Consider the following 26,610-nt stretch of genomic DNA (forward strand, 5'->3'; position numbering starts at 1 on the left):
ACCTCATATAAATGGACTCATACAATATCTGTCCTTTTATGATTAGCTTATTTCATCATAATGTCTTCATGGTTCAATACATATTTTGTGGCATGTGTCAGAATTTCCTTTTTAAGGCTGAATAATATTCTGTTTTATGTATATACCACATTTTGTTTGTCCATTCATGCTCCCAATCTTTGGCTATAGTGAATAATGCTATTATGAACATGAGTATACAAATTATCTGCTCAACTCCCTGCTTTCAATACTTGGGGGTTTATACCCAAAAATGAAATTCCTGGATAATATGGTAATTGTTTACTTTTCTGAGGAACTGAAAACTATTTCTGAGTATTGTTTTCCACAGTGGCTGTGCCATCCTACATTCCCACCAACCAACACTGCACTAGACTTCCAATTTCTCCACATCCTCACCAACACCTATTATTTTGTTTTGTTTTGGTCTTGTAGTTTTTTTAATGTCCAGCATTTATAATACGTGGGCCAGAGCTCTCTCCCCACCTCAAGTTTATAAATTTTCAATTGGCTTATGGAGGCCAATAGGGATACTTCTTGTCTAATTTGGTTTCTGGGAAGGCTTCATTCAGGTCCTCAATGGTCATCTGATCAAATGGAACTATGTTCCTTAGCTTCTCCAGCTGTTTCTCGTATTCCACAATCCTGGCCTTTGAGACAGACAAAAACTTGGCACAACTTTTCACATTTTCTTTTTCTTCAGCATCCACCTAAACAGTGTATTTAACCTCTGGCACAGGAATCTTCAGGGCATTGAACTTCTTCTCAAAGTCATCTACCAAGCCAGCCTTCTCCACATTGGCCCTGTAGTAAGCCCCGTCGATAGTAGGGGGTTTCTCAGGGACAGTGGCCAACTTGGAGCTAAGTGTCTCATTCCAAGATTTCAGGGAGTTAGCAATGGCCTTCTGGTTTCAGGGTATGATCTCCCCAAAAGCTACTCAGTCAATAGTTTTTAGAGCACGTTTTCGCCCAGCCATCTTGAGAGCCTTCACTGACCCTGGCTGCCCAGAGTCCACGGTCTTGTATTGTTTTTAAGTAATAGTTATCCTAATGGGTTTGAAATGTTTGCTGGCCTTTTTGACCTTCAAATAATAGACCAAAACGACTCTCAAGTCCTTACTGGATATCTTGAAGCACATCATGCAGTCTGTTATTTCTCTTCATTTTTTTTTTTTTAAGGATTTTATTTATTTGGCAGAGAGAGGTCACAAGTAGGGGGAGACGCAGGCAGAGAGAGAGGGGGAAGCAGGCTCCCTGCCGAGCAGAGAGCCCGATGCGGGGCTCGATCCCAGGACCCTGAGATCATGACCTGAGCTGAAGGCAGAGGCTTAACCCACTGAGCCACCCAGGCGCCCCTCTTCATTGTTTTATTTTACATTTACCTACTCTGAAAGTCAGTAGTAATCAGGAGCACCTAGATGGCTCAGTCGGTTAAGCTCCAACTCTTGGTTTCAGCTCAGGTTATGCTCACGGGTCATGAGACTGAGCCCTGGTTTGGCTCTGCTGGGAGTAGAGCCTGCTTAAGATTCTCTCTCTCTGTCTCCACCCTCCCAAGCTCTCGCTCTCCAAAAAAAGAAAAGAAAGAAAGAAAAAGAGAGTAGTCACTCTTCTGCTCTCTCACTCCACCCGGAAAAAAAAAGTTGCCTGCAGTTTATCCTCATTGGTTTGGTGCTTCACTACTGGAAGGAAATGATGTCATACATAAATTTGAGATATTTATATGCATACTCTCCTCAAATCATATGCATACTCTCCTCAAATCACTTACAAAAACATTAAGAGCACTAATCTCCATTTACCCAAGCCTGCCACTTCTGTAATTAGACCTATTTTAGAGGCACATGTAGCATGAGGCAGCACAGCATTCAAAACCACAGGCTTGGCATACAAGTGCAAAGGTTCAACTCTCGATGTCACTACCACTTACTAGCTGAGTGCCTTCAGGCAGGTAACTTAACCTCTCTCACTTGTATCCTCTCCTCTGCAAAACTGGGAAAATAACCCCACCTGTTTTATAGTGTTATGTTAGGATTAATGAGATAGATCTGTGTGGAGGGCTTGGCCCATTGCCTGATACACAGTGTGAGCTACAGAAATGTTAGCCAATTGTATGCCGTTTGAACTCCAACAATAGCTAACACAGCGAAATTTACTCTGGGCCAGGGGCTATCCTAAGGGTTTTACATTTAGTGGCTCTTCTAAGCCTTTTAACAATCTTATCAAAGAGGTATTATTGTTATCCTTATTATCCAGATAAAACTACAGAAAAACCAACTATCCTAAAGGTACACAGCAATCAAGAGTGGGATCGGGGATCTGAATCCCAGCCAGGTACTCGGGCTCCAGAGACTGTATTCCTTACCAGGATACAATTCAGCCTCTCAAATACAACAGGGGCCAGGACAAAGCAAATGAGCGAAAACTGTCAGAGTGAAGGGGGAGACTGGAGAACATATAACCCTTTTAAAAAACAAGTTACTACTGAGCTCCAGCCAGTTATAGCCATAGAGGAATGCAGCCTCAAGACTGCCTGATCTTTGAATTTTTCAAGAAAGGCCAGCAACCTAAGGAGAAGGCTTTTTTCTTAAAGATTCTATTTATGTATGTATTTACTTATTTATTTGTTTAGAAAGCGTGTGCACACGTGTGCACACAGGGATGAGGAGAGGCAAAGGGTCAAAGGAAGAGTCTCAAGGAGACTCCCCTACTCATGACCCTGAGATCATCATGACCTGAGCCTAAACCAAGAGTCAGCTGCTTAACCAGTTGAGCCACCCAGGCGCTCCCACAGACTGAAGGATTTTAATGTAACAGACCGAAAATCTCTCTGGTATGGTTTCAGATTCTACAATGCAACTGATATAAGAAACTTCCACTTGTTGAGTTTTGATAAAATCTCAAAGAATATGCACAGTCATCTGATAAGGCATTAAAATACTCTTCCCTTTTCTAATTACATACCTGTGTAAGGCTGAATTTTCTTCATATATGTCAGCTAAACCAATATTCCACAACAGATTAAATGTAAATGCCTTCATAATGTCTGACATTAAAGAGGTGGAAAGAGGTGACAATGTTACTCCTCTCACTATTTATTATTTTGGAAAATAGTTACTTTTCGTTATGATATTATTATGTTAATATAAGGTTTATTATTTCCAGTCTTAAACGAATTTTTAAGCTTTACCAGCTTTAAATTCTAATACAGTAAAAACTGATAAAGATGACCCACATAAAGTTCTCTGAGGTCTTCAATGATTTTTCAGAGGTCCTGAGACCAAAGAGTTTAAGAATTTTTTATTTCTAAAGTGGTTCTCACCCAGAGTGATCTCGCGCCTGAACCATTTGGCAACGTCTGAAGACATTTTTGGTCATCACAACAGGGGAAGTGCCGTTGGCATATACTGGTCAGAGGCCACAGATGCTGCTAAACATGCTACAATGCACAGGACAGCCCCCCATAACAAAGAATTACCCAGCCCCAATGTCAATACTGTTGAGGCTGAGAAATCATGCTTTTGAGAAATATTCAATGACCTACCCAAAAAACGTTAATATTAAGAAAACAGTTACAAAGCAGCAGAGATGACCTAATTCTAATTTTTTAAAAGATTTTATTTATTTATTAGAGAGACAGAGAGAGAGCACAAGCAGGCAGAGCAGCAGGCAGAGGGAGAGGGAGAAGCAGGCTCTCCACTGAGCAGAAAGCCCGATGTGGGGCTCGATCCCAGGACCCCGGGATCATGACCTGAGCTGAAGGCAGCCGCTTAACTGACTGAGCCATCCAGGCACCCCCTAATTCTAATTTTTAAAAAAAATTTTAAAAGATTTATTTACTTGAGAGAGAGAGGGAGAGAGCATGAGAACACGAGCAGAAGGAGGGGCTGAGGAAGAGGGAGAGAGAGGATCTCAAGCAAACTCCCGGATGAGCACAGAGCCCACCCTGGGGTTCCATCCCAGGAGCCTGAGATCATAATCTGAGCTGAAATCAAGAGTCGGACACTTAACTGATGGAGCCACCCAGGCGCCCCCCAATTTTATTTTTAAAATATGTACGTATGCATACAAAAAAGGCTAAAATATGTCACAAGTGTCAAAAATGGTCATCCTGAGTAGGTGGTGTACTTCCTTTATCTCTTTATTTTCTGAATTTCCTACAGTTAATATATGATCTTTTTAAAAACTTATGAATAAGTGGAAGCCTGTCTTCTAAGTACCCTATTCTACTGACTTGCATGATTCAACAGGAAATTCTCAATAGTAAAGGAAGGAATTAATGAGATGTCAAAGAACAAAAGCTCCTCAAATAGAGCTAAGGGAACACTAAAAACAGATTCTTGTGTCTCAATAACAGTAAGGATTCACAAGGAAGTTATTAAGATAGTATGATACACTATAAGGTACTCCCAGACCACAGATCATGTCCAGTCTCACTTCTTCTTCCGTACAGAACTAACCTGGACAATATGTCTCCTGATTATATCACAGACACTCTCTTCATTTATTCTGAATAGTTTCTGATTTTTTCCTTTTTTAAAATAAAAACACTGCCTGCCTAACTTTTGCAAAATTCCTTGCATAAGCAACATTAACAACATAATAAAGCTTTCTTTTCTCTGCTTGAGCAATTCTAAAAAAGTTGAGCCAATGCAAGCCCAATGCTTTTTAGTCCTTTGAGGAAGGCACATGATACCCACCCACAAGCAGGTATAAACAGAGATGTCAACCGTGAGAGTCAAGGGCTGCTTGAAGCTGGTTGCCAAACATGCAAATCTCAATTGTTTCTTGCCAGTATGTGGAAGCAAAAACACATGCTTCAGCCATCTATGGCAGGGAGTGAGTGGTATCTATATGAACCATCAAACTTGGTCAAGACACCATTAAAAAAGGAAACAAAACAATCCTCAGAGGTTCCAATTAGTCACTTGGCCTTAAGTAGTAACACAAAAGATATGATTGAAATTAGATACAAGACTTGAATGGAAATTCAGAATGAGAGAAGCTGTATAACAAGATTTTGACAGGGACCTAGGTTTGCAGAAAATTCCTCCTCCCGAGTAATGTTCTTGGAAGGAAACGGACTTTCCAAAGTAGGGAAGTATAGGCAGACGAAGAATTAAAACTCGAGACTCAGCCAGTGAGTGTGCCTCCAACCTGGAAAATCTCTACTGACTTATCTCTAAAATAACGGGCACTGCCAACTCACTCAAAACAACCATGTTCAGGGACAATGAAACTGCACATAATATGTAGTAGCAGTGGGGCGCCGGGGTGGCACAGTTGGTTAAGAGTCTGACTCTTGATTTCAGTTCAGGTCATGATCTCAGGATCTTGGGATTAAGCCCTGTGTTGGGCTCTGCACTCAGCAGAGAGTCTGCTTGAGGATTCTCTCTCCCCGTCTCCCTCTGCTCCCACCGCCCACCACTGTTCACACATACACACTCTAAAATAAATAAATCTAAAAAAATAAATAAGGAAAGAATGTGGGGTGCCTGGGTGACTCAGTGGGTTAAGCCTCTGCCTTCGGCTCAAGTCATGATCTCAGGGTCCTGGGATCGAGCCCCAATCAGGCTCTCTGCTCAGCAGGGAGCCTGCTTCCCCCTCTTTCTCTGCCTGCCTCTCTGCCTACTTGTGATCTCTCTCCCTCTCTGTCAAATAAATAAATAAATAAAATCTTTTTAAAAAATAATAAGGAAAGAATGTAATGGCAGAGGAAGCCAACAAAAGAGTTTCACACTTTACCTGAGTAAAGCCCTTTAGAAACACAGAACCTCGTGACTTTCCCTACTGAGAGACCAGTTTTTAATCTTGACTGTACTACTTAACTAGTTGCAAACTACTGGGCAAATCACTTCTTTGCTCTTCTGTGTCCTTATAAGTAAAATTAAAAGCTTCAATTAGATGACCATTCATCTTTTCCAGCAATAAAATTCTATGATTCTGCAGAGACAGAACATTAGTAGTAAAAGAGTACAGTGACAATGGTGAAATTAGGCCTCTAAACCAGATCTCTCAAACCCTTTTTTAAAGATTTTATTTATTTATTTATTTGACACAGAGAGACAGAGAGAGCGAGAGAGGGAACACAAGCAGAGGGAGTGGGAGAAGGGAGAACCAGGCTTCCTCCTCAGCAGGGATCCTGATGTGGGGCTCCATGCCAGGATCTGGGATCATGACCTGAGCCGAAGGCAGACGCTTAACAACCAAGCCACCAGGCGCCCCTAAACTTCTTTACTGATGTCATTTCACAACATGAAATATAGTCTAGAGCCAACTGGTCATATACCTGAAAAGCTACAATTCCTGAAAATCCTTCCCAGGGCCAATCTATACATTTGAGGGGCCAACTTTTACTCCAAATGTATTCTGGTGCTGGGCAGGCACTCCATAACATGGAGTTTTAACAACATAGCTTTTTTTTTTTTCTTTAAGATCTTATTTATTCATTTGAGAGAGAGAAAGTGAGAGAGAGAGCATGAAAGTTGAGAAGGTCAGAGAGAGAAGCGTACTCCCCATGGAGCTGGGAGCCCGATGTGGGACTCGATCCTGGAATTCCGAGATCATGACCTGACCTGAAGGCAGTCACTTAACCAACTGAGTCACCCAGGCGCCCTTAACGTAGTTTTAACATCAACATCACGCCACATTTTGGATAAAAACACCTCAGGGAAAAAAAAATCCCACTCAGTGGGGAATCATTCCCTAAAACACCTTTCCTTAAAATGAACTGCAAAAGAAAAAACCCACAGGAAGACTTTTTTAAAGGGGGGAAGGAAGAAGGTACAAGTGAACATCAGAACAATAACTCTAAGAGGAGGTATATACAAAGGAAGGGGTAACTTCTAGGCTCTGGACGTAGCATTTTCTTAACAGTTTTTAGCTGTCTCTACTCCTTTCTAATAAGAAAGGTAGGAACAAATGACTAACCAACCACTCTGCCTCTCAGGCTCAACACAGTACCTTAAAAAGTGGCAGCTGAGGGGCGCCTGGGTGGCTCAGTGGGTTAAAGCCTCTGCCTTCGGCTCAGGTCATGGTCCCAGGGTCCTGGGATCGAGCCCCGCATCGGGCTCTCTGCTCGGCGGGGAGCCTGCTTCCTCCCCTCTCTCTCTCTGCCTGCCTCTCTGCCTGCTTGTGATCTATGTCTGTCAAGTAAAGAAATAAAATCTTAAAAAAAAAAAAAAAAAAGTGGCAGCTGAAAGACCTGACAACAGAATGGAGGCTTGCAGGCTTTCTCACAGAGGCATTCGATGGTGAACAGGAAGAGCTAAGAGAGTATGGCTTCGGTTTTACTTGAGTACCAGGTAGCTCAGGTGATTATGAGTAGGTAGCCATATAACTTATCATTGAAATTAGGACTTTTCTTTAAGAGTGAAAGGAGTGTTAATAATTGTACTGGCACAATGGGGAAATTGGGATAGTCCCAAGTAAACCAGAATATATGGTCACCTTGTTACCAGGTGACCAGACGGCAGCAAGGTAGGCGGGGGACCCTCAGAGTTACCTTATCAACTATATAAGGTAATCTTACCTTGCTGTATCAAGGGGTAGGAGCCAAGCAGAAGCAAAAGGGAAGATGGGAATTAGTCTTTCCACCAACATCTCCGCTACTAGGATCTGTTATAAACCTATCAATTTCCTCAGGGGCCATTTTCTCATTGATTCCTACATGCCCCAATCCTCCAGAATCCAGAATGTAACTTCCGAATAAGAAAAAAATTCTCAGGGTACAGGGACTTGACCTCCAATGCATGTCAATTCTGCATCCTGACAGGTGTGTGATAGAATCTTGGGTATCAACACTGCAAAGTGCAATGAGTGAGTAAGGTATCAAGGAAAGTGTGACCGTAAAGGTATGGGGAGAGCAGATAGCAAAAGTGACAAACTGCTGTTGTCAAGTCTTTCCCTGAATTCCTGACTTAGGATAACTGATGTGAAGAGCAAGTGGATTCTAACCCTCCTTGTTAACCTAATCTGTGAATAACCTTGGAAAGGAAATGCCTTCCTTTTCACAGAAGCAAAGTGCAGTTGCTGGTGACAGAAGTAAATTTTATTTGCAAAACACTATAGTTAAGCTCACTAAGGATTAAACAGGCTTATCATTTGGTCTAGGAGTCATACCTTCCTTTGCTGATATTGTGTCTATGCCAATGTACTTCCAAATGACTTACCAGTATTCTCTGGGCAAATTATCCCATGTTACACTGTTTAAACTTCTTCCAAAAAGCACTTTATCATTATTCATCTATGTCCTTATGAGGAGATACCTATTTCTTTTGGATAAAATCAGGCAAATGTACTCAACCAGTATGCTTTCAGGAGATATCAAACTCAAATTACAGGCTCAGTAAACAGTATGAGTCATGTATGTTGTTTGTATTTTTGGTTGGGCTAATGGAGAAGAGGAACCAAACCGGTAACCAGAATATACCCACTCCTAATTATACTTCACTAAAGCAGGTAAAGTTTAACCCAGTGTGAAGTTACATGGTTTATGTAAGCAAGTGTAAACACACAAAGCGTAAGGAAGAAGGAGACTTTAGATGACTGCCAAGACCAACATCTAGGTGAAGTGATTTCTAGCACCAAGAGAGATCTGATGGAGGGGTGTATATGGTAGCTATGACTAGAACTATGCTTACTGGCTTGAAGCCCACTGATCTATCCCCACAGCTACACCCCTTTCTTCATTTACACAAAAGCAGAGGGAAAAGCAGTTAGCAAAGTATCAGAGTAATAGCAAGAGAAGAGAATGTTGGGGAAAAGTCAGAGCCTACAGAACAGTCTAAAAAATTCAGAGTAGTCAGCATATCTCAGCTGCTCCAGCAGACTCCGGCTTCAAATCCAGCTCTACCACAAACTACAGGAGCCTTGGAAGTCACTTAACTTCCCTGTGCCTCAGTTTCCTCATATGTAAAATAAGGATAACAGCACTAACCCTACCGTTGGTAAGGTTAAGTATTAAATGTGGTCACATACATAAATGTGCCTGACATAGGAAACACCCCCAAATAATATGTGATAAATGAATGACATGCTCAAAAATTAGCTATTTTTTAACATTTATCTTTGTGAACAGCAATGTCTCAGGTGAACATCAGGTAAGGCATTCCTATTTAATTTGGTGGACCCTGGGGAGCACTGTAGATTTTTTTGAGGGATCAGCAGCAGATGTGTGATCATGACAGTTAAGTTCTGGGAGGCTTATGTTGGCAGCAGTGACTAATAAGTATTAAAGCTGAAAAGAACTAAAACTTCAGAAGCAGCTACCGGAACCAAATTTTCTACAAAGACCAAGGTAACAGGCCAAGGTAATAACCTTTTTCATCCCTAGAATTATATTTCACTTCATTTTAACCAGAAACAAGGAATTCCAATATCTATTCTTCCACCAATGCCCTACCTGTTCTCTGCATTACAGAACCCACAGCACTTATTGATCGGTGTCCTTTCTTGATTTTTTTTTAGCACCTAGTTATGACAATGAATACAAAACCTTCAAATGACTAGGCCATAGATAACACTGGCTATTCTCCAAGTGGCAAATAAAACATATGAAGTGCTTAGCAGAGAGCCTGGCATACATTATAAGCTAATTAAGATTAAAGAGGCACACACAGTATATTCCCATTAAATATTTTTAATGAACAAATAAACATAAGATACCTGTGTGGAACAAGTTAACTTTATTTACAGCAAAACACAGAAATATAATTAATCATCTAAGAGGAGCAACTAGAGTTGCACATGCGCTCAGAAATTGCTCATTTTTCAGTTTTCAATTTTTAAAAGATTCAGAAAAGGTAAATTACCCTATAAGAAAAGGGAAAGTAAAATATAAAAAGGCAACTCAGAAACAGCACATGCCTCAGAGCAATGGGCCCTACTTGACCTGCGGACTGCCAAATACTAACAAGGCAGCTCCGGGCAAGTCATCTTTCTACTTTTCCACTTTCCCTTCCATAATATGAAGATCCTTCCTTTTCTCTGATTCAATGCGGAAGAAAGAAGATACAAAAAAGACTACCTAATGCAGTACTTCCCGAGCTTCAGTCAATATCAATCAACTTTTGATTTCTGCTATATCCATGTAACACATTCACCATTATTTTTCTTTACATTGACTTTAAAAAATTTTAACCTCACCTTAAGCCATAAATTCATTAAAAATATTTTATATATGCTGGTTAACTTTACCATTTTAAATATTTATTCAAAGATGACTTAAAATCAGCTTACATATCCACAGGCAAATAGTAACCTAACCCTTATAACTTAAAATCAAAATTTTAAACACAACAGAGAATCAAGTAGAAAAGAAATGTAATTTCACATTCTCACAATAATCTGAGGTTAATGTTAACAGATAAATATTCAGTTCTTTAATTGTTAAGAGACAATACTTATGTGGGTTACCAAAAATTGAAAACGGAACTGATTCCCTCTTAAGCTACACAATCTTCATTTGAATTAGGGTTTTAGTTCCTTTAATTTTAAAAGGCTTTAATACTACCCTTGAGTATCTAAATTTAGACTAAAACAATAAGAAAAGCAATTACTTCTTTCTTGAAACCATAAAAAAGAAAAAAATTAAAATTAAGTGCTGTTTATTAACAAATGGAAGTGCCCTTCACTTGGCTCAATGCATAAGATAAATGAAACTACTTCTTAACTCACAATTCAGAAGGCAGCATCTATCTGTGTTTCAAGTTCTACTGGTCAGTAAAGCTTCCCTGATCTAAAGGATTCCAACTGTACTTTACAACCAAATCTAACAATAATCAGTGAATGAGCACTTGTGTGGTCCCCAGGATACGTAACTGAGGGCTACTGCTCCTCTTAGAAACTCTCAGTAAAATCAAAAACACACTGGCATCAAGTTAAGTCAGTGATGATCCTTTGAACAACACAGAACACAAAGACAACTTTTTGCTGCGCTAATAATGCGTAATAAGACTGGTGGGTCATCAGTTCAACCTCACTGGCTTATTTTATTTTATTTTAGATTTTATTTATTTACTTGAGAGAGAGAGACAGCAAGAGAGGAACACAAGCCCGAGGAGTGGGAGAGGGAGAAGCAGGCCTCCCGCTGAGCAGGGAGCCTGATAAAAGCTCAGTGCTCCATCCAAGGCCCTGGGATCATGACCTGAGCCAAAGGCAGACCCTTAACGACTGATCCACCCAGGTGCCCCCTCGCTAGCTTATTTTAAAATAGAAGTGACAAACCTGGGCATAATTCTAAATCTGCCAATCTCTGATAGGTATCAATTAGCTGACTGAAGAACAAGTGGGAAAAATAATGTGCATCTATAAATATCCATGTTACCTTATCCTTATGACACGATCTCTATAATTCATCATAGCAATGTCTTCCAAGGCCATCTCTAACGAACCCTTTCTTTCCCACTAAAACTCATAAACAAGAGGATTATTTGCTATAATAAGTACAGCAAACCAGAGAAAAATCAGGTATCTACTAAAGTATTATAAAGCAGAGGGGAAACATTTTTTAAAGGGCCCTGGACTGTTACAGATGATAAGTAAATGTTCCTAAAATGCAAGGTTAAGAGCATGGTTTATACCTGATTCATCATTTCTGTTCTAATTGCTTCTGCTTTATAAACTATGCACTCAAAAACTATCTGTTGAATTAATTAATAGACCGAAGGATAAAATTTAACACCTTCACAGCAATGGATTATGGGTAAATAGAAAGGCCCAGAAGAAAAATCCAATAATTGATTCCCTAATCACCTTATTGAAATGTATGTACTATGAAAGCTTTTTCAAGTTACAAATCTGCCCTACCACTAGCCATATTTTTCCTGATAAACTAACCACTAGACCAACAAATTCATTCCAACTAAACACATGAGAAGTTCTAATAACGCTAAAACTTTATTCCACTGGCTAAAGCCAAACACTTTACCTGTACATAACATGCTCTTAGATGAACTGACAAAAAAAACTGATTCCATAAAATTGACAGAATTAGCGATTGGTCAACAGGAATGATTATTAATTGATGGGTTCAAATTGAGCATATGGTTATTATCACAGCTATTATTTGATGTTTAAAAATACGCTTTGATGAGAATACTGGGGTTAAGCTTATTTACAAAGCATTTTTTTTTAAGATTTTATTTATTTACTTGACAGAGATCACAAGTAGGCAGAGAGGCAGGCAGAGAGAGAGGAGGGGAAGCCAGGACACTGGGATCATGACCTGAGCCGAAGGCAGAGGCTTTAACCCACTAAGCCACCCAGGCGCCCCTTACAAAGCATTTTTAACAATTCATCTCATTGAGAGCTTTCTCAATTTTTCACATTGTACGGTCCTATGCACAAATAAATGTTAGATATTGAGAGTCCTATGCGCAAATAAATGTTAGATATTGAAAGTGTCAATCTCCTAAAAGCTTTTGGTGAGGGTCAAGCTAAATAACCATACAAAGCTTTGCAGCAATAGCAACCAGAGCAAAAGCAGGGGCTAGGCTCTGGTGCTAAGAACTTAACAAGTGTTATTTCTACAGTCCTCACCACAGCCCTGTGGGGTATTACTGCTCTTAATATATAGCTGAGGAATCGGAGACTGAGTGACTTAACAAAGGTAACCCAGTTAGCAAGTAGCTGATATTCACCCCTAGGCGGCCTGACTCCAGAATTCATGCTATTAATCTCTACCTAACTTATGATAATAAAGTCAGAGACCCACATGAAGCAGAAAAAGAACTAAACAGTTATCACTTATAAATATTATGACCAAGTAGATATAGTTAAATGTTTCTCCCCATGCACAACTCCTATTAACTAACGCTGAAACAGTACAGTTACAGATGCTATTGGAAAAACTTCTGAAGGTGCTTTTCCTACATTTAGTCATAAGCATCAAGAAAGAGATCATAATCTCTCACTGAAACTTAAAACTTCATACTAATGGGTTATTAATCTCCTAGTTCTACAGGTTCTCATTATCAACTAGTCTTAAATATCAATTTCAGGGAAAAGAGTATTATTAGATGCAACCAAAGACTTAAAGGGTAAACCCAGGATATCCCCCAAATACGTGTTCTGGCATAAATTCCTTGATGTTGGTAGGATCTCTTATGAGTAGTACTTCAACGTACCTTGTGCCTTTTCATTCCACATCAAAAAGTCACAAAACTATCCTGTCTGCCCCATTTGCACAGGTCTGTTACCAATACTGTAAGAACAAGTGTCAGCTAATAATATCACAGGTTAAAAGTACCAAAGGGAAGGAAAACAAGCTCAGCATTTTCTCTGAGAGACAGGTCACACTGTTCAGCTCACAACCTAAACTTTACCTAATGTAATTCTCATAAGAGCCCTTCAGGTAAGTGCTGGTACATCAGGAAGCAGACCCAGAGAGGCTTAGCAACTTGACTACAAGGTCACACATTAAATGACACAACAGTGATTTCAACTATGTATATGGTATACCCCCACTGCCTTACAGGATAGCAAAGTAATGCCCTTTTCTGATCAACAATAAAGAAAAACACTTTTTAAGTTAAAAGTATTTTAATGTTTAAAAAAAAAAATCCTCCCACTTGTTGCTGTCACAGTCTCACTGCCCAGCAGAACACCTTTTCTCCTTCCCGATTTTCTCTGGCTTACTCTTAGTATCTGCTGGCCTCATTGTGCCCTGGAAAAGGGGCCAGCTGTTAGAACAAAACAGCAATGATGTATCCTTAACAAACCACATTTTATAAGGCCACAGGAACCATGCAAATATTTTTGCCCTAGGTACAGGTTAATTCTGCCAAATAGTTATGTGTCAGTCACAAGAAATGTGAGCCTGCCCAAACATTTAGGAAATAAAAACAGTGAACAAACTATGAACATACTACGGCTTTCTAAAGTCTTTAACCAATCCAGACAAGAAACAAGAACAACAAAATGCATAAAGGTAATCTCATTACCATCATAGAGTCTGGCCTCCCACCACATTATTGTGAAACATAAGAGATACACAGTATTAGCCTCAAAATCCTAAGAGCCTCTCCCCTGGTGTTAACTGCTAAAGGACAATGACAGATAAGAGAATATGTAAACCTGACACTTTAAATAGTTTTAAATTGGGGAAGATTATTGAAGGACTTCCCAGAACAATATTTAATTAGCTTTAACAAGTTAAGGTGTATTTATGACTCCCAGAGGGGGCTTCCTTATCTGAAGCAAACAGGAGGAAATTTCTGTTAGCATAAGTTGTACTGATAATGGAAGGTGAATAGCTAAAAAGGCTTTTAACCAAAAGTTTTTGTTCAGGAAATAAGAAAGAAAAGCTAAGTGTATGGGGGGGGGCGGGGCCCCCCTCAGAGTCCTGTTGCATGGACTAGGAACAAGGACAGGAGTAGATAAAAAGGAAACAGGAAGGACTGAGCTAGAGGAAGTGTGGAGGGGAAGGAGGAGGAGTAAGGAAGGAGCGAAGAAGACTGAAACCCAGAAAGTAATGATGGACATGGGCAACTCGGGCCTAGAAAAATAAGGAAATAAATGCCCGAAACCAGGAGGTTTGCCAGAGCCTGCCCTGTGGAAAGGACTCTCCTCTTCTACAGAACTACAATTAAGATAAATTAACTGGCCAAGACTAGAGAAAATGGGGTTCATTTGAGACACAGGGGAAGGTCCTGAGCAAGGGTTAACTTATTGAGAATAGAGACAACATTTCAGTGTTTCTTCAAAAGTGTTAAGTTAAACTGGGTGAGTTGAAAGGCATGTAAATTATATCTTAATAAATCTGTTATTTTTTAAAAGTGTTAAGCCAGGCAACGTATGACCGCACGGTAATTAGTTCAGCCTGTAAGAGTACCCCCCAAATTCCCTCACCAAGTAGGAAGAATTTCCTTGTGTCTGGGAACATCTGTTGGAAAATATCAGTCTGTTAAGGAGACTAGAGTATAATGAATACAGAAGGAAAAAAACAAACAAACAAACAAACAAACGGTGAGCTCTCTAAAGAGATCTTCCCCATTTTTGCCCTCGGAATTTTTGGCAGTGTTGGGGAAGGAAGCTTTTGTTTGGGGTATGCCTTGAAGTAGAATATCAGGTTTCTTCAGCGGATGATCTAGGGCCAAAATCTACCTAGTCAAAGAGAAAACGATCTAGGGTGGAAAAGTCAAGTGAGTTCTGGAGAAACCCCAGAAGGTTTATCGTGAAAGGATCACACAAGTCTTATCTCTGCTACCCCTAAATTGGACTGTACGCCCGTGCCACTTCCGACTGTTACTCGCGATGAAGACGGATGCTTTGCCATGATCGCAGAAGTTTCTGGCCAGCTGCCCACTGACGTAAATTAGAAAACCATTCGGGGACCGGCCTGGGTGAAGCGAAGCGCCACGTCCAGCGCTGGGCTCCCGCTTCCTCCCTCTCAACGCAGGAAAAGGGACAGAGCAGGGTAGAAGGCGAGCCGTCTTCGCCCTCCTCCCCTTCAACCGCTTTCGGGGAGCCGCCCGGCGGACCCCATCCCCACTCGCCCGCCTGGGGCCCGAGACCCCCCGGGAGGAGGGAGGCTGCGGCGAGCGCCCCCGCGGGCAGCAGGCGCACCTCCCCCGGGGCAGCTGTCGCCGCGGCCCGCCCGGCCCGGGCCTCCCCGGGAGCAATAGGCTATCGATTCAGCTGCCTGTCGCTAGGAGCCCCGGGAGAGCGAGGCCTACACCTCCGGGCCGGAGCCCCGGCCTCGATTTCGCCACTTTCCCCACACCAGAGGGGGAGCCCGGGGGCAGCCGAGCCCAGCTGGGCGGGAGGGAGGAGGCGCGGAGACCACCTGCAACGGCAGCGGCCGGCAAAGGGGGTGCGGGCGGGGGGCTGCAGCCAACAAGTCTCTGGGGGTCGCCCACCCACCACCCCCCGCCTCACAAGTTACGCGTTCAAGTTCTGGCCGGTGCCCCGTAGCCTCCAGAGCCCCCAGCACTGCCCACACCGTAAGAAAAACACGACGCGGAAGAGGCCACTACAGCAAAGGGGAGATGGAGCCGGGCCCCTCAGGGCGCCGACGGGGGGCGGCCAACAGCTACCCGCCCGGCTCCTCTCCTCGCTCACCCAGCCAGCCCCTCGAGTCGCGGCCCCCGACCCCTCGGCGGCCAGCCCTGTCACCGCCCGGCCCCCAGCCCCAAGGCCCCTTCTCCCGGACGCCGGCGCCAGGGACTCGAGCTCCCCCTGGCCTCCAGCGCGCCTCGGCCTCCTCCCCCTCCCAATCCCCAAAATGCCCCCCGCACCTTTTAAAGTACACGGAGGAAGAGTTTCCCATCAAACTTTGTCAGGCGGTAATCTCGCCCCCCCCCCATCCCCGACCCACACTTCCAGGGCAGTCATCAGGAGAGATCACTTTGCACTTGGGATAAAGCGAATTAAGGACCTGTCAACCATTTTAGGTCTTTTTTTTTTTTTTTTTAACAGAAGACATCCTCTCCTTCCCCTCCCTCCCCCTGCAAGGGTTTGAATTTGACACCAAACCTTCCCACCGCAGAAGAGGGGTTGAGGAGGGAGGGGGTGGGGGCGGAGGGCAGAAGGAGGGTGGCGAGGGAGAGCGAAAGGGGAGGTTGGAAGGGGGCCGGGAGGCGCGGGGCGGGGAAGGGGGTTGATTTACCTGAGACCAGCCACTGGCCTCCATTGTTGGAGAATTCAATGGCATTGACACAGCCGAAGTGGCCGAGGAGGTCCTTCTTGTAGAGGTTTCTGCAGCCTCGCAGGCGTCTCCTCTGAAAGTCCTGAGTGAGCAGGGGGTCCCCATGCAAGCCCCGCTGGGACAAGAAGCCCACCACTGACCTCATGCTGCCCCCCAGGCCAGCTCTCCTCTTCATGCTGGAACCGCCGCCGCCGCCGCTCGCGCCGCCGCCCCTCCCTCGGCCTCACGCGCGGCCGCCGCTCTCCCCCCACCCAACCCTCCCCCCGCGCTGCGATCCGGATGGTTCTTTAACCAGCCATGGCAGACGGAGCGAGGTGTGCAGACACTCGGTGGCGTTCGCGGCTTCCTGAGGGTCCCCTCCCTCCTTTTCCCCCCCTAGGCTCCTCCCTCTCCTCCGCCTCCTCCAGCAGCTGATCCTCAGCTGCGGCCGCGCTTCCGCGACGCGCGGCCCTTCCGCCGGCCGCCGGTGCCGGGGAACGCGGGCGGCGGCTGCCCCTCCCCCGCTGCGGGCTGCTGGCCGGAAGAACGCGGGTGGCTGGCCTGGAGACCGCGGGCGGCGGCGCGGCTTTCCCGCCGCAGCTCCTCCCGGCGCTGCGCCCTCTGAGTGCCGCACTCTGTGAAGTTGAGGGCGCGTAACAATCGGAGCGGTAGCGGGGCTGCGGGCTCGCCGTCCTCCCCCAGCGGCCCGCGCTCCTTCCCCACTCGCGGGCCCGGCGTCGGGGCGAGGTCGGCTCCCCGCTCTTCTTTTTTTCGGTGGGGAGAATGCAGCCCGGGGGTGGCGGAGGGGTGGAGGACAGACTGTGGTCGCCCGCCCCGGGTTCGTCTCATCCTGCCCCCCCCTCCCCCCGAGCCCAGTCCAAGGAAAGGGAACCTGGAGTTAGGGCTGGACACGGGGTAAGGCCGCTTGGGGGTTTTGTGAGTGCACCCATCCCTCCCCTACCAAGTAAATGTTTTAATACTACCCGCATCCCACCCCACCGCCCCCGGTTCAGTTCTCCCTTCCTACAGCCGTTCAGTAAAAAGGCTATACTGTGGGTCTAGTAGATAGTACGAGTGGGGTTGGGGGGGGGGGTCTTAATAAGGAGGGCGAAAATTGCCCAAACTGAGTTGAGAAAGCTCCGAGAAACAAAGTACTTTCTGTCCTTTAGTTCTAGGTACATTCATTCGCAAGACACAAGAAGCTTTACCCGAAAACAGCAATATATGTTATTTAATTGGGTGCAGTGAGCTCTTCAAGGTCTTGAGTATGGAGCCCTGACACTGTACAGCTGTCAACCAGCAGCTGTGTTCCAGGCCAGAAGTAGCTGCACTACAGTAGACCGGGAGCCTCCCTGTTGACCCCAGCAAGAAGACTGGGTGTTAAGTGCTTTGGAATTCTACCAGATGCAGTAAAAGTCCCCCTGTCCACGTGTTGTAGTTTTGCTAGAAGCTATCCTCTGTCGTTGAAAGAAACCGTGGTCGGCTACTAAAACAGGCAGGTGTCCGTTTTGCCTTTTCAATTTAGCAGGAATTGCATCTTCTGTATAAGAGATGGCACAGGGGCGGTTGAGTATACACCCATCAAAGGTGGGCTGAACACGGAAGAGGACACCCATCAGGCAAAATCACCTACTCCTACTTTTTACAATATGGTTAATCATACCAATAACATGCAATTAAGTGTTTAAAAGTCAACATAATAGCAAATGTTGCTGAACTTAGATAGTCACCAAATTTCAGGAATTATGGTTTTAACGGAGATTATTTTCCTAAATAGGAAAATGCCTAGTGCTTTTTAAAAAGTTTTGTTCTCAGGATGCTTCGTTGTGTTTATTCGTTATAATAGCCCCATAAATATCAGTTGTCATATACCAGCTTGATGAATGATTTTTTAGCACCCAACATCTCTCTCTCTTTGTTTTTTAAGATGTTATTTATTTGAGAAAGAGAGAGAGATCATGAGCGGGAGGGGCAGAGAGAGAGAGAGAATCTCAAGCAGACTCCATGCTGAGCTTAGAGCCCAAGGCAGGGCTGGATGCCAGGCCCCTGAGATCATAACCTGACCTGAAGCCAAGAGTCCCTCACTTAACTGTGCCACCCTGGTGCCCCCCAACATCTTTTCCTCATATCAATATCATAATGTGTAATTAAACATTTATTTTTGTGATTTTATCAGACTAACCCCGACTCTGCTGTAAGCTCTCAGAGAGGGATCATGTATTTCTTGTGTCCAGAGCCAGTACATCCTGGCACTCAGGGACCACTTGAATATTTGTTGAATATTTGAAAGAACTTAGGGAGTGGGGAAGAACTGGGAAAGGAAGGTAATGACTTCTGTTATAGAAGGATTGAGTTTGAGATATCTGTACTTCATTCCAGTGGAGATGATTTCAAGGCCAGTTTCCTATCTCACTGTCCTTTGCTTAACACAGTCAATCCACATATTCAAAAACAGAAGTCATCTGGCACCTTCTAGATCAACAAGACATCATTTATACCTACCTTATTTGCTTGCAAGGGGAGAGATGGACACAGTGATGATGTGGTTGAAGTGGCCTTTGCTGTGGCAATGTATGACACACTCTCAAGCTCTCCCCTCTTTAAACATATACCTTTTCTCCACAACTTTAAATGTGACTTGCTTTTCCCCAATCCCTGGAATAACTGTCCCATTTACCGCAGCCTAAAAATAGACAAGGATCTGATCACAAGCCAGCCCAATTCTAGGACTTTGCTAGAAACTTCCTTAACTGTTCAGTGACCAACCAGAACAGAAATGTAGGACCACTCCGTCTGTTTATCTCCTACTGCTGGTCTGGGCAGCTTTTTGTAAGGAGAATGCATAAAATCTCTCTTAGTTGTCCCATAATTGGGGTTGCCAGGTAATGCAGGATGCCCACTTCAATATGAATTCCAGAAAAACAGTAATTTTTAGCATATATATTTTCTGTATAATATTCAGAATATACTTAAAGTAATTATTCATTGTTTATCTGAAATTCAAATCAAATTGGAGCATCCTATATCTTTTGCTAAATCTGGCAGCCCTACCTATAATATAATCCAGCTTCAAAAGATCAAGCCCCATGATATCTATTTGCTTTTATTATGAATTTAACATGGTCTCTTGTGTCATTTATTGCAAACTAATATTATACATAACTGTTTAACATTTAATCAACTTCAGTGATCATATGAGCTTGGCCTTTCTGATACAGGCATTTATGGTGAAAAGTCCAGTGTACTTAACTTAAAAATAGCGAATGAAATTGGACTCTTGGATAATCTATCCACTACATAGAATGTACCGGGAGAGGGAAAAAGAGTGGAAAATTAATATTTTTCTCACCTAGGCCCAGAAACTCCTACATAATGACACCATTTTGAATTTCATTCTGGAAGAACATTGTTTTGAAAACTCATTCTGGAAAAACCAAGATATGGAAATTACTTAACATGGGAATCATTACTCCTTGCTCCACCATCGGAAGAATACTGATCAAACATAGAGTTCCCAGAAATTCATTTGTTCTTTAGCTTCTATTTTGTTTGAGCTAATATCACTGAAGGAAGGGTAAAAAGATCTTTAAAAACTGACTAGATGCTAAGGAAATGCTCTTAAAAAAAAAACAACAAACTAAGAAAAGACTAAGCCCCTGCTCATATATTTACTAAATTCTAGCTTATTAAGAGCTACATATGAACACTAACATTCTCAGAAACGTTTTGCTTAAAAACATTTTCAACTCTAAAATAAAAATAAACTACTCATAGATAAGAGATATTAATTCAGACAAAGATCAGTGCCCTAACTATACATATAATTTGGCTGTCATTTAAATTTTAAAGGATGTTATTTATTGGCCATTTCAAACAGACAGCAGTCAATTTTAATTTTGAAAAAAAATCTAAATACAAATTCCTCCAACAAGATCTATAGGATCAGAGGATATAATTTTATAGTTTTAACTCTTACATTTAGGTCTATGATCCATTTTAAGTTACTTTTTTTTCAATATTTATTTATTTTAGAGTGTATGTGAGAGAGTGAGCTGGTGTGGGGGCATAGGGAGAGAGAGAGAATCCTCAAGCAAATTCCCCACTGAGCAGGGAGCCTGGCTCCATCCCAGGATGCAGAGATCAAGACCTGAGCCAAAGTCAGCTGCTTAACCAACTGAGCCACCCAGGTGCTCCAAGTTAACTTTTTATATAGTGTGAGGTAGGGGTCTAACTTTATTCTTTTGCATGTGGAGATCCTGTTGTCTAAGCAGTATTTTTTTTTTAAGACTGTTCTTCCCCCATTAAATTGCTAGTAAATAGAAATGCAATAGATTTTTGTATATTGACCTTATATCCTGCAAACTTGCTTAACCAATTTATTAGCTCTAATAGTTTTTGTGTTTCTCAAAGTTTCTGTATGCAAGACCATGTCATAGACACATAGAAATAGTTTTAATTCTTCCTTTTCAATCCGGATGCCTTTTATTTCTTTTTCTTACCCAATTGCCTTGGCTGGAACCTTAGGTACAATGTTGAATAGAAGTAGTAAAAGTGGACATCTTGGCGGCTTATATCTCATATTAGGGGGAAGCTTTTAGTCTTTTAGTCACCACTAAATAGTATGTTAGCTGTGGGTTTTATGAGATTCCTTTATCAGGTTGCAGGAATTCCTTTTTATTCCAAGTTGTTGAATGTTTTTATATGAAAAGGTGTTAGATTTTTTCAAATTCTTTTTCTTTGTCTATTGAGATGATCATATGGTTTCCTCCTTTGCTATATTATGTTGATTGATTTCATTAAACCAATCTTTCATTCCTAGATAAATCCTATTTGATCATGGTATTTAATCCATTTTATATGTGGCTGGATTCACTTTACTAGAATTTTGTTGAAGATTTTTGTGACATAGGGTTGTCTTTAGTTTTCTGATGATGTCTTTGTCTGGTTTTGGGATCAGGGAAATACTGGCCTCATAGAATGAGTTGGGAAGTCCATCCTCTATTTTTTTGGAAGAGTTTGTGAAGGATTAGCATTAATTCTTTTTTAAACATTTGGTAGGGGAGCATCTGGCTGGCTTAGTCAATAGAGCATGTGACTCTTGCTCTCAGGTCATGAGTTCAAGCCCCACGTTGAGGGTAGAGTTTACTTTAAAACTAAATAAACAGGGCGCCTGAGCGGCTTAGTTAGTTAAGCATATGCCTTTGGCTCAGGTCATGATCTCAGGGTCCTGGGATAGAGCCTTGCATCTGGATTCCTGCTTGGCAGAGAGCCTGCTTCTCCTTCTGCCACACCCCACCCCCCTACCCCCACCTTCACTCTTCCTCACTCTTTCTCAAATAAATAAATTTAAAATCTTAAAAAAAAAAACCAACTTCTTATTTAAAAAATAATAAATAAATACATAAAGCTATTTAAAAAAATTTTTTTTAAGATTTTATTTATTTATTTGACAGACCACAAGCACACAGAGAGGCAGGCAGAGAGAGAAGGGGAAGCAGGCTCCCCGCTGAACAGGGAGCCCAATGCAGGGCTCGATCCCAGGACCCTGGGATCATGACCTAAGCCTAAAGCAGAGGCTTTAACCCACTGAGCTACCCAAGCGCCCCTAAACACAATTTTTTTTTAAAAGATTTTATTTATTTATTTGACAGACAGAGATCACAAGTAGGCAGAGAGGCAGGCAGAGAGAGAGAGGAGGAAGCAGGCTCCCTGCTGAGCAGAGAGCCCGATGCGGGGCTTGATCCCAGGACCCTGAGATCATGACCTGAGCCGAAGGCAGAGGCTTTAACCCACTGAGCCACCCAGGCGCCCCCAAACATAATTTTTTAAAAATAAACATTTGGTAGAATTCACCAGGGACATCACCTGGCCTTTTCTTTGTGGGAAGGTTTTGATTACTGATTTAATCTCTTCACTTGTTATAGTTCTATTCACATTGTATGATTCTTTTTTTTTTTTTCTTAAAGATTTTACTCGCTTATTTGATGAAGAGAAAGAGACACAGTGAGAGAGGGAACACAAGCAGGGAGAGTGGAAGAGGGAGAAGCCGGCTTCGGGCGGAGCAGGGAACCCCATGCGATGAGAATCCCAGGACCCTGAATCATGACCTGACCCAAAGGCAGATGCTTAACAACTGAGCCACCCAGGTGCCCATCTCTTTCTAAATTTTTAAGTTGGAGGGGTTGTTACTGATTTGAGATCTTTATTTCTAATGTGGATGTTTATAGCTATTTATTTCTATTTAAGCACTGTTTTAACTGCATCCTATAAATCTTTGTATGTTGTGTGTTTTCATTCATCTCAAAGTGTTTTCTTTTTTTCTTTTTAAGATTTTATTTATTTATTTGACAGAGAGAGATGGGCGAGGGAACACAACGAGGGGGGCGGGAGGGGAGCAGGAGAGGGAGAAAGCAGGCCTTCCCCTGAGCAGGAAGCCCGATGGAGGGCTCTATCCCAGGACCCCAGGATCATGACCTGAGCCAAAGGCAGACACTTAACGACTGAGCCAGCCAGGCACCCCTCAAAGTGTTTTCTAATTTCCCTAATTTCTTCCATGACTCTTTGATTATTTAAGAGTGTATAGTTTCTACACATTCGCAAATTTCCCAAATTTCCCTCTGTTCATTGATTTCTAATTCTTTTTTTTGAAGGGGGGCATTTTTACAGATCTTGAAGTGAGTTCCCAGGCTGTATATTACTTGAATTCAGTAAAGTCAGAATATTAGTTGTTACTAAAATTTTTAAATCATATTCCAACTTACTTTCCAAACTTTTGGTTCAAGTTTGCCATGCATAATTCTTCATGATGAATGAAATCTAGTTTGAAATAACCTTTATGGGGGCACCTGGGTGGCTCAGTGGGTTGGGGCCTCTGCCTTCGGCTCGGGTCATGATCCCAGGTCCTGGAATCGAGCCCCGCGTCGGGCTCTCTGCTCGGCAGGGAGCCTGTTTCCTCCTCTCTCTCTCTGCCTGCTTCTCCGCCTACTTGTGATCTCTGTCTGTCAGATAAATAAACAAAATCTTTAAAAAAAAAAAAAATAACCTTTATGGAGTGAAAGTGGACAAAAATTCTCAATGGCCAGGATTATTCATTTGGTATTTACTCAGTGACATTTTCTGCGCTATTCTATACCAACCATCTGGGTTTTGTATATTTGAAGTTTCCTTGACAAAATCATCATGACCCAGCTGCTTTTACATATTTTTAATTTTAGGCTTCCACATGAAAAATGAGTGGCGTGAGAAACTGTTGACAGTTATTTATTGCAGCAGGTATGTAGGCATATAGCCAAGATATCTTTTCCAGAGATGATCCCATGGATTTAAAATGTTTATTGAGCATCTTTAGTGTAATACCATTTAGAAAATAAATACCATTCAGAAAATAAAATTGGGCAATTCCCTTTCCCCAAAGTAAAATATGCTCAAGGAGAAGTAAGAAGACTCTCTGGTACAGAAGTAAAATTTAAATTGTCTTTATGGGGGTGTCTGGGTGTCTGGGGGTGTCAGTCATTAAGTGTCTGCCTTTGGCTCCGGTCATGATCCTGGGATCCTAGGATTGAGCCCCACGTCGGGCTCCCTGTCAGCGGGAAGCCTGCTTCTCCCTCTACTGCTCCCCCTGCTTGTGTTCCCTCTCTCACTGTGTCTCTCTCTGTCAAATAAAATCTTTAAAAAAAAAAATTGTCTTGGGGCACCTGGGTGGCTCAGTGGGTTAAAGCCTCTGCCTTGAGCTCAGGTCATGATCCTAGGGTCCCGGGATAGAGCCCCGCAACAGGCTCTCTGCTCAGCGGCGAGCCTGCTTCCCCCCTCTGTCTCTGCCTGCCTCTCTGGCTACTTGTGATCTCTTTCTGTCAAATAAATAAATAAAATCTTTTTTTAAAAAAATGATCTTTATGGGCTCAATGGTAATCAAAGACAGGCTTTTGGAAAAAGAACTGACCACAGCATGTGTTAATAAACTTGTTCCCCCTTCCTTCTGAAGAAACTGCATGAACTCATAATATCAATATAATTAACATTCTTGGCTACAGATCCCATTTAAGTTGGAGCTGGTGATATACCTGGTTATCGATGAGTTTGCTGGAAGATACTTATTATTCAAAGCACAAAATGATAAAACTTATGCAATCTCAGAAATCACTTGGTCAAATCCCTTCACCATTTGTGATTTGTTTTGGTCACACTGAATCTACAGCATGAAGAAGAGTTCCTGACTCACTTGTTGTCAGGTGATGGAATCTTCCTGAAATGCCCCTGCTCAGGACTCTCCCTTTTCTCTTTCATGTCAGGTCCAGATTCCTTTATCTGCCTGTCAATTCCCTCCATGATTTGTCTCCACCATATCTATAATGAGGTTCTGTTACCCCTCATCATCATCATCTGTTACCCACCAGCTAGTCTTTTTCCCTATATACCTCCATGTACTCTCCACAACCTTTACATACTTTGAGGTCCACCTCATCTATCCAAACCCTATACATCCATGAATGCCTTCTCTGACAAATCTAACCCACATTAATTTTTTTCCCCTTAGATTCTTGTTATGCTTACAGTTAACATAACAATCTACCATTTAAATGTTTAGCGTCTCTATATCCTTATGTAGTTTTTAAAAATAACTTACGTTTATTTCAGCTTTGTAACAACCCTGTGCAGGTGGACATGAATTCACCATTCATTTGAGAAATGTTTATTGAGCGCCCACTGTGGGCCACAGCTGTAAGTAGGCATAAAGGATACAATAGTGAGCAGAAGAGAAGACCCTGACCAATGTTCATAGTACTTATAGGACAGGGTCAGACTTTAACCAAATAATCATGCAGTAAATGTAAGATTACAACAATACTAATAATTGATAACATTTATTGGAAATTCACCAGATGACTGGCAGCGTTCTGAGTATTTTTCAGATACGAACTCATTTAATATTCTCAACCACCCTACAAAGAAATTACAAAGCCCTTAGGTCAGTGTCCAACTTGTATTAGATATGATGATGATGATGGTGAGAGATTAAAAGAAGGAATCCTTTCAGAGACATTAAAGACAACTGTGATCTTAAGAACAGGTTGTTGTGGATGAGGCCAAATGGATGGTTGGGGGTAGTGCTCCAAGCAAAGGTAACAGCACATGCAAAGGCTCTGTGGGGAGAGAAACCCAGAAGGCCCAAGTGGCTGAAGGTAAGATGGGGACACCACATCTGGTGAGGGTGCAGTTAGACTGCTGCTTCATTCTGCAGGGACCTGCCCTGTTTAAGATTTCAGTCTTTACCTAAGACTCACCGGGGTGGGGAGTCCATGTTTGCCAGCGGCCTTATAGGATCAAACATGCATTTTAGAGGCACATGACTGGCTCAGTCAGCAGAGCATGAAAATCTTGAACCTTGGGATTGTGAGTTCAAGCTCCATGTTGGATGTGGAGCTTACTTTAAAGAACAAAACAACATGAATCTTATAAGATTACTTTGGTTGCTATAAGAAGAAAGGATCGAAAGTGGCTAGGAGTGGATTGAAGTAGATGATTAGGAAGTTTTACGGTAATACAGGAATGAGAAGATGGTAGCTTAGACAAGGCTACTGAACGTGGAGTTGGAGAGAAGTAGATGGATTTGATATAAAAAGAATCTGGTGATGGATTTGAGAGAGTAGGGAATGAGGGGACAAGACACAGGAAATGCCTAGGCTTTTTATTTGTATGCCCACTGAAATAGGACCCCTGGAAAAGGCTAAGTTTTGAGGGGAAACCGTGAGTTCAGTTATATGCATATTGAATCTGAGGTGGCTCTGAAGCTTCCAAGAATTGGCAGTAGCCTGAGCTCAGATGCATGATCAAGGCAGGAGTCATTGAAATGCAAGTGGTGGTTAGGTCTTAGGCATGGGCAAGAATATTCAGAAGTATCAAGTGGGAAGAAGAGGGGTGCCTGGGTGGCTCAGTTGGTTCAGTGTCTGCCTTCAGCTCAGGTCATGATC

The 26,610-nt window shown here is 42.5% G+C and overlaps 1 protein-coding gene and 1 pseudogene across 3 annotated transcripts in view; both read right to left on the bottom strand.

Moving 5' to 3' along the window:
• The window catches only part of DCAF5 (DDB1 and CUL4 associated factor 5), a 100,999-nt gene extending 84,105 nt beyond the window's left edge, over positions 1-16,894 (bottom strand). Inside the window, exon 1 of one of the 2 annotated variants that reach the window (XM_080807913.1) lies at positions 16,804-16,894. Coding sequence is in view for 1 of the 2 variants with exons in the window: in XM_080807912.1 (XP_080664038.1) it covers positions 16,625-16,838 (214 nt within the window). In the remaining variant the exon portion in view is untranslated. Of the gene's footprint in view, positions 1-16,624 lie in introns of both variants that reach the window. The other variant, XM_080807912.1, reaches the window with a different exon arrangement.
• LOC308346384 (ATP synthase subunit d, mitochondrial-like) lies at positions 512-998 on the bottom strand (annotated as a pseudogene). The gene has a single exon. The product of its transcript is annotated as an ATP synthase subunit d, mitochondrial-like (transcript).
• Positions 16,895-26,610: the final 9,716 nt, after the last annotated feature.

Source organism: Martes martes (genome assembly GCF_963455335.1).
Source record: "Martes martes genome assembly, chromosome: 7".
Lineage (NCBI taxonomy): Eukaryota > Metazoa > Chordata > Mammalia > Carnivora > Mustelidae > Martes > Martes martes.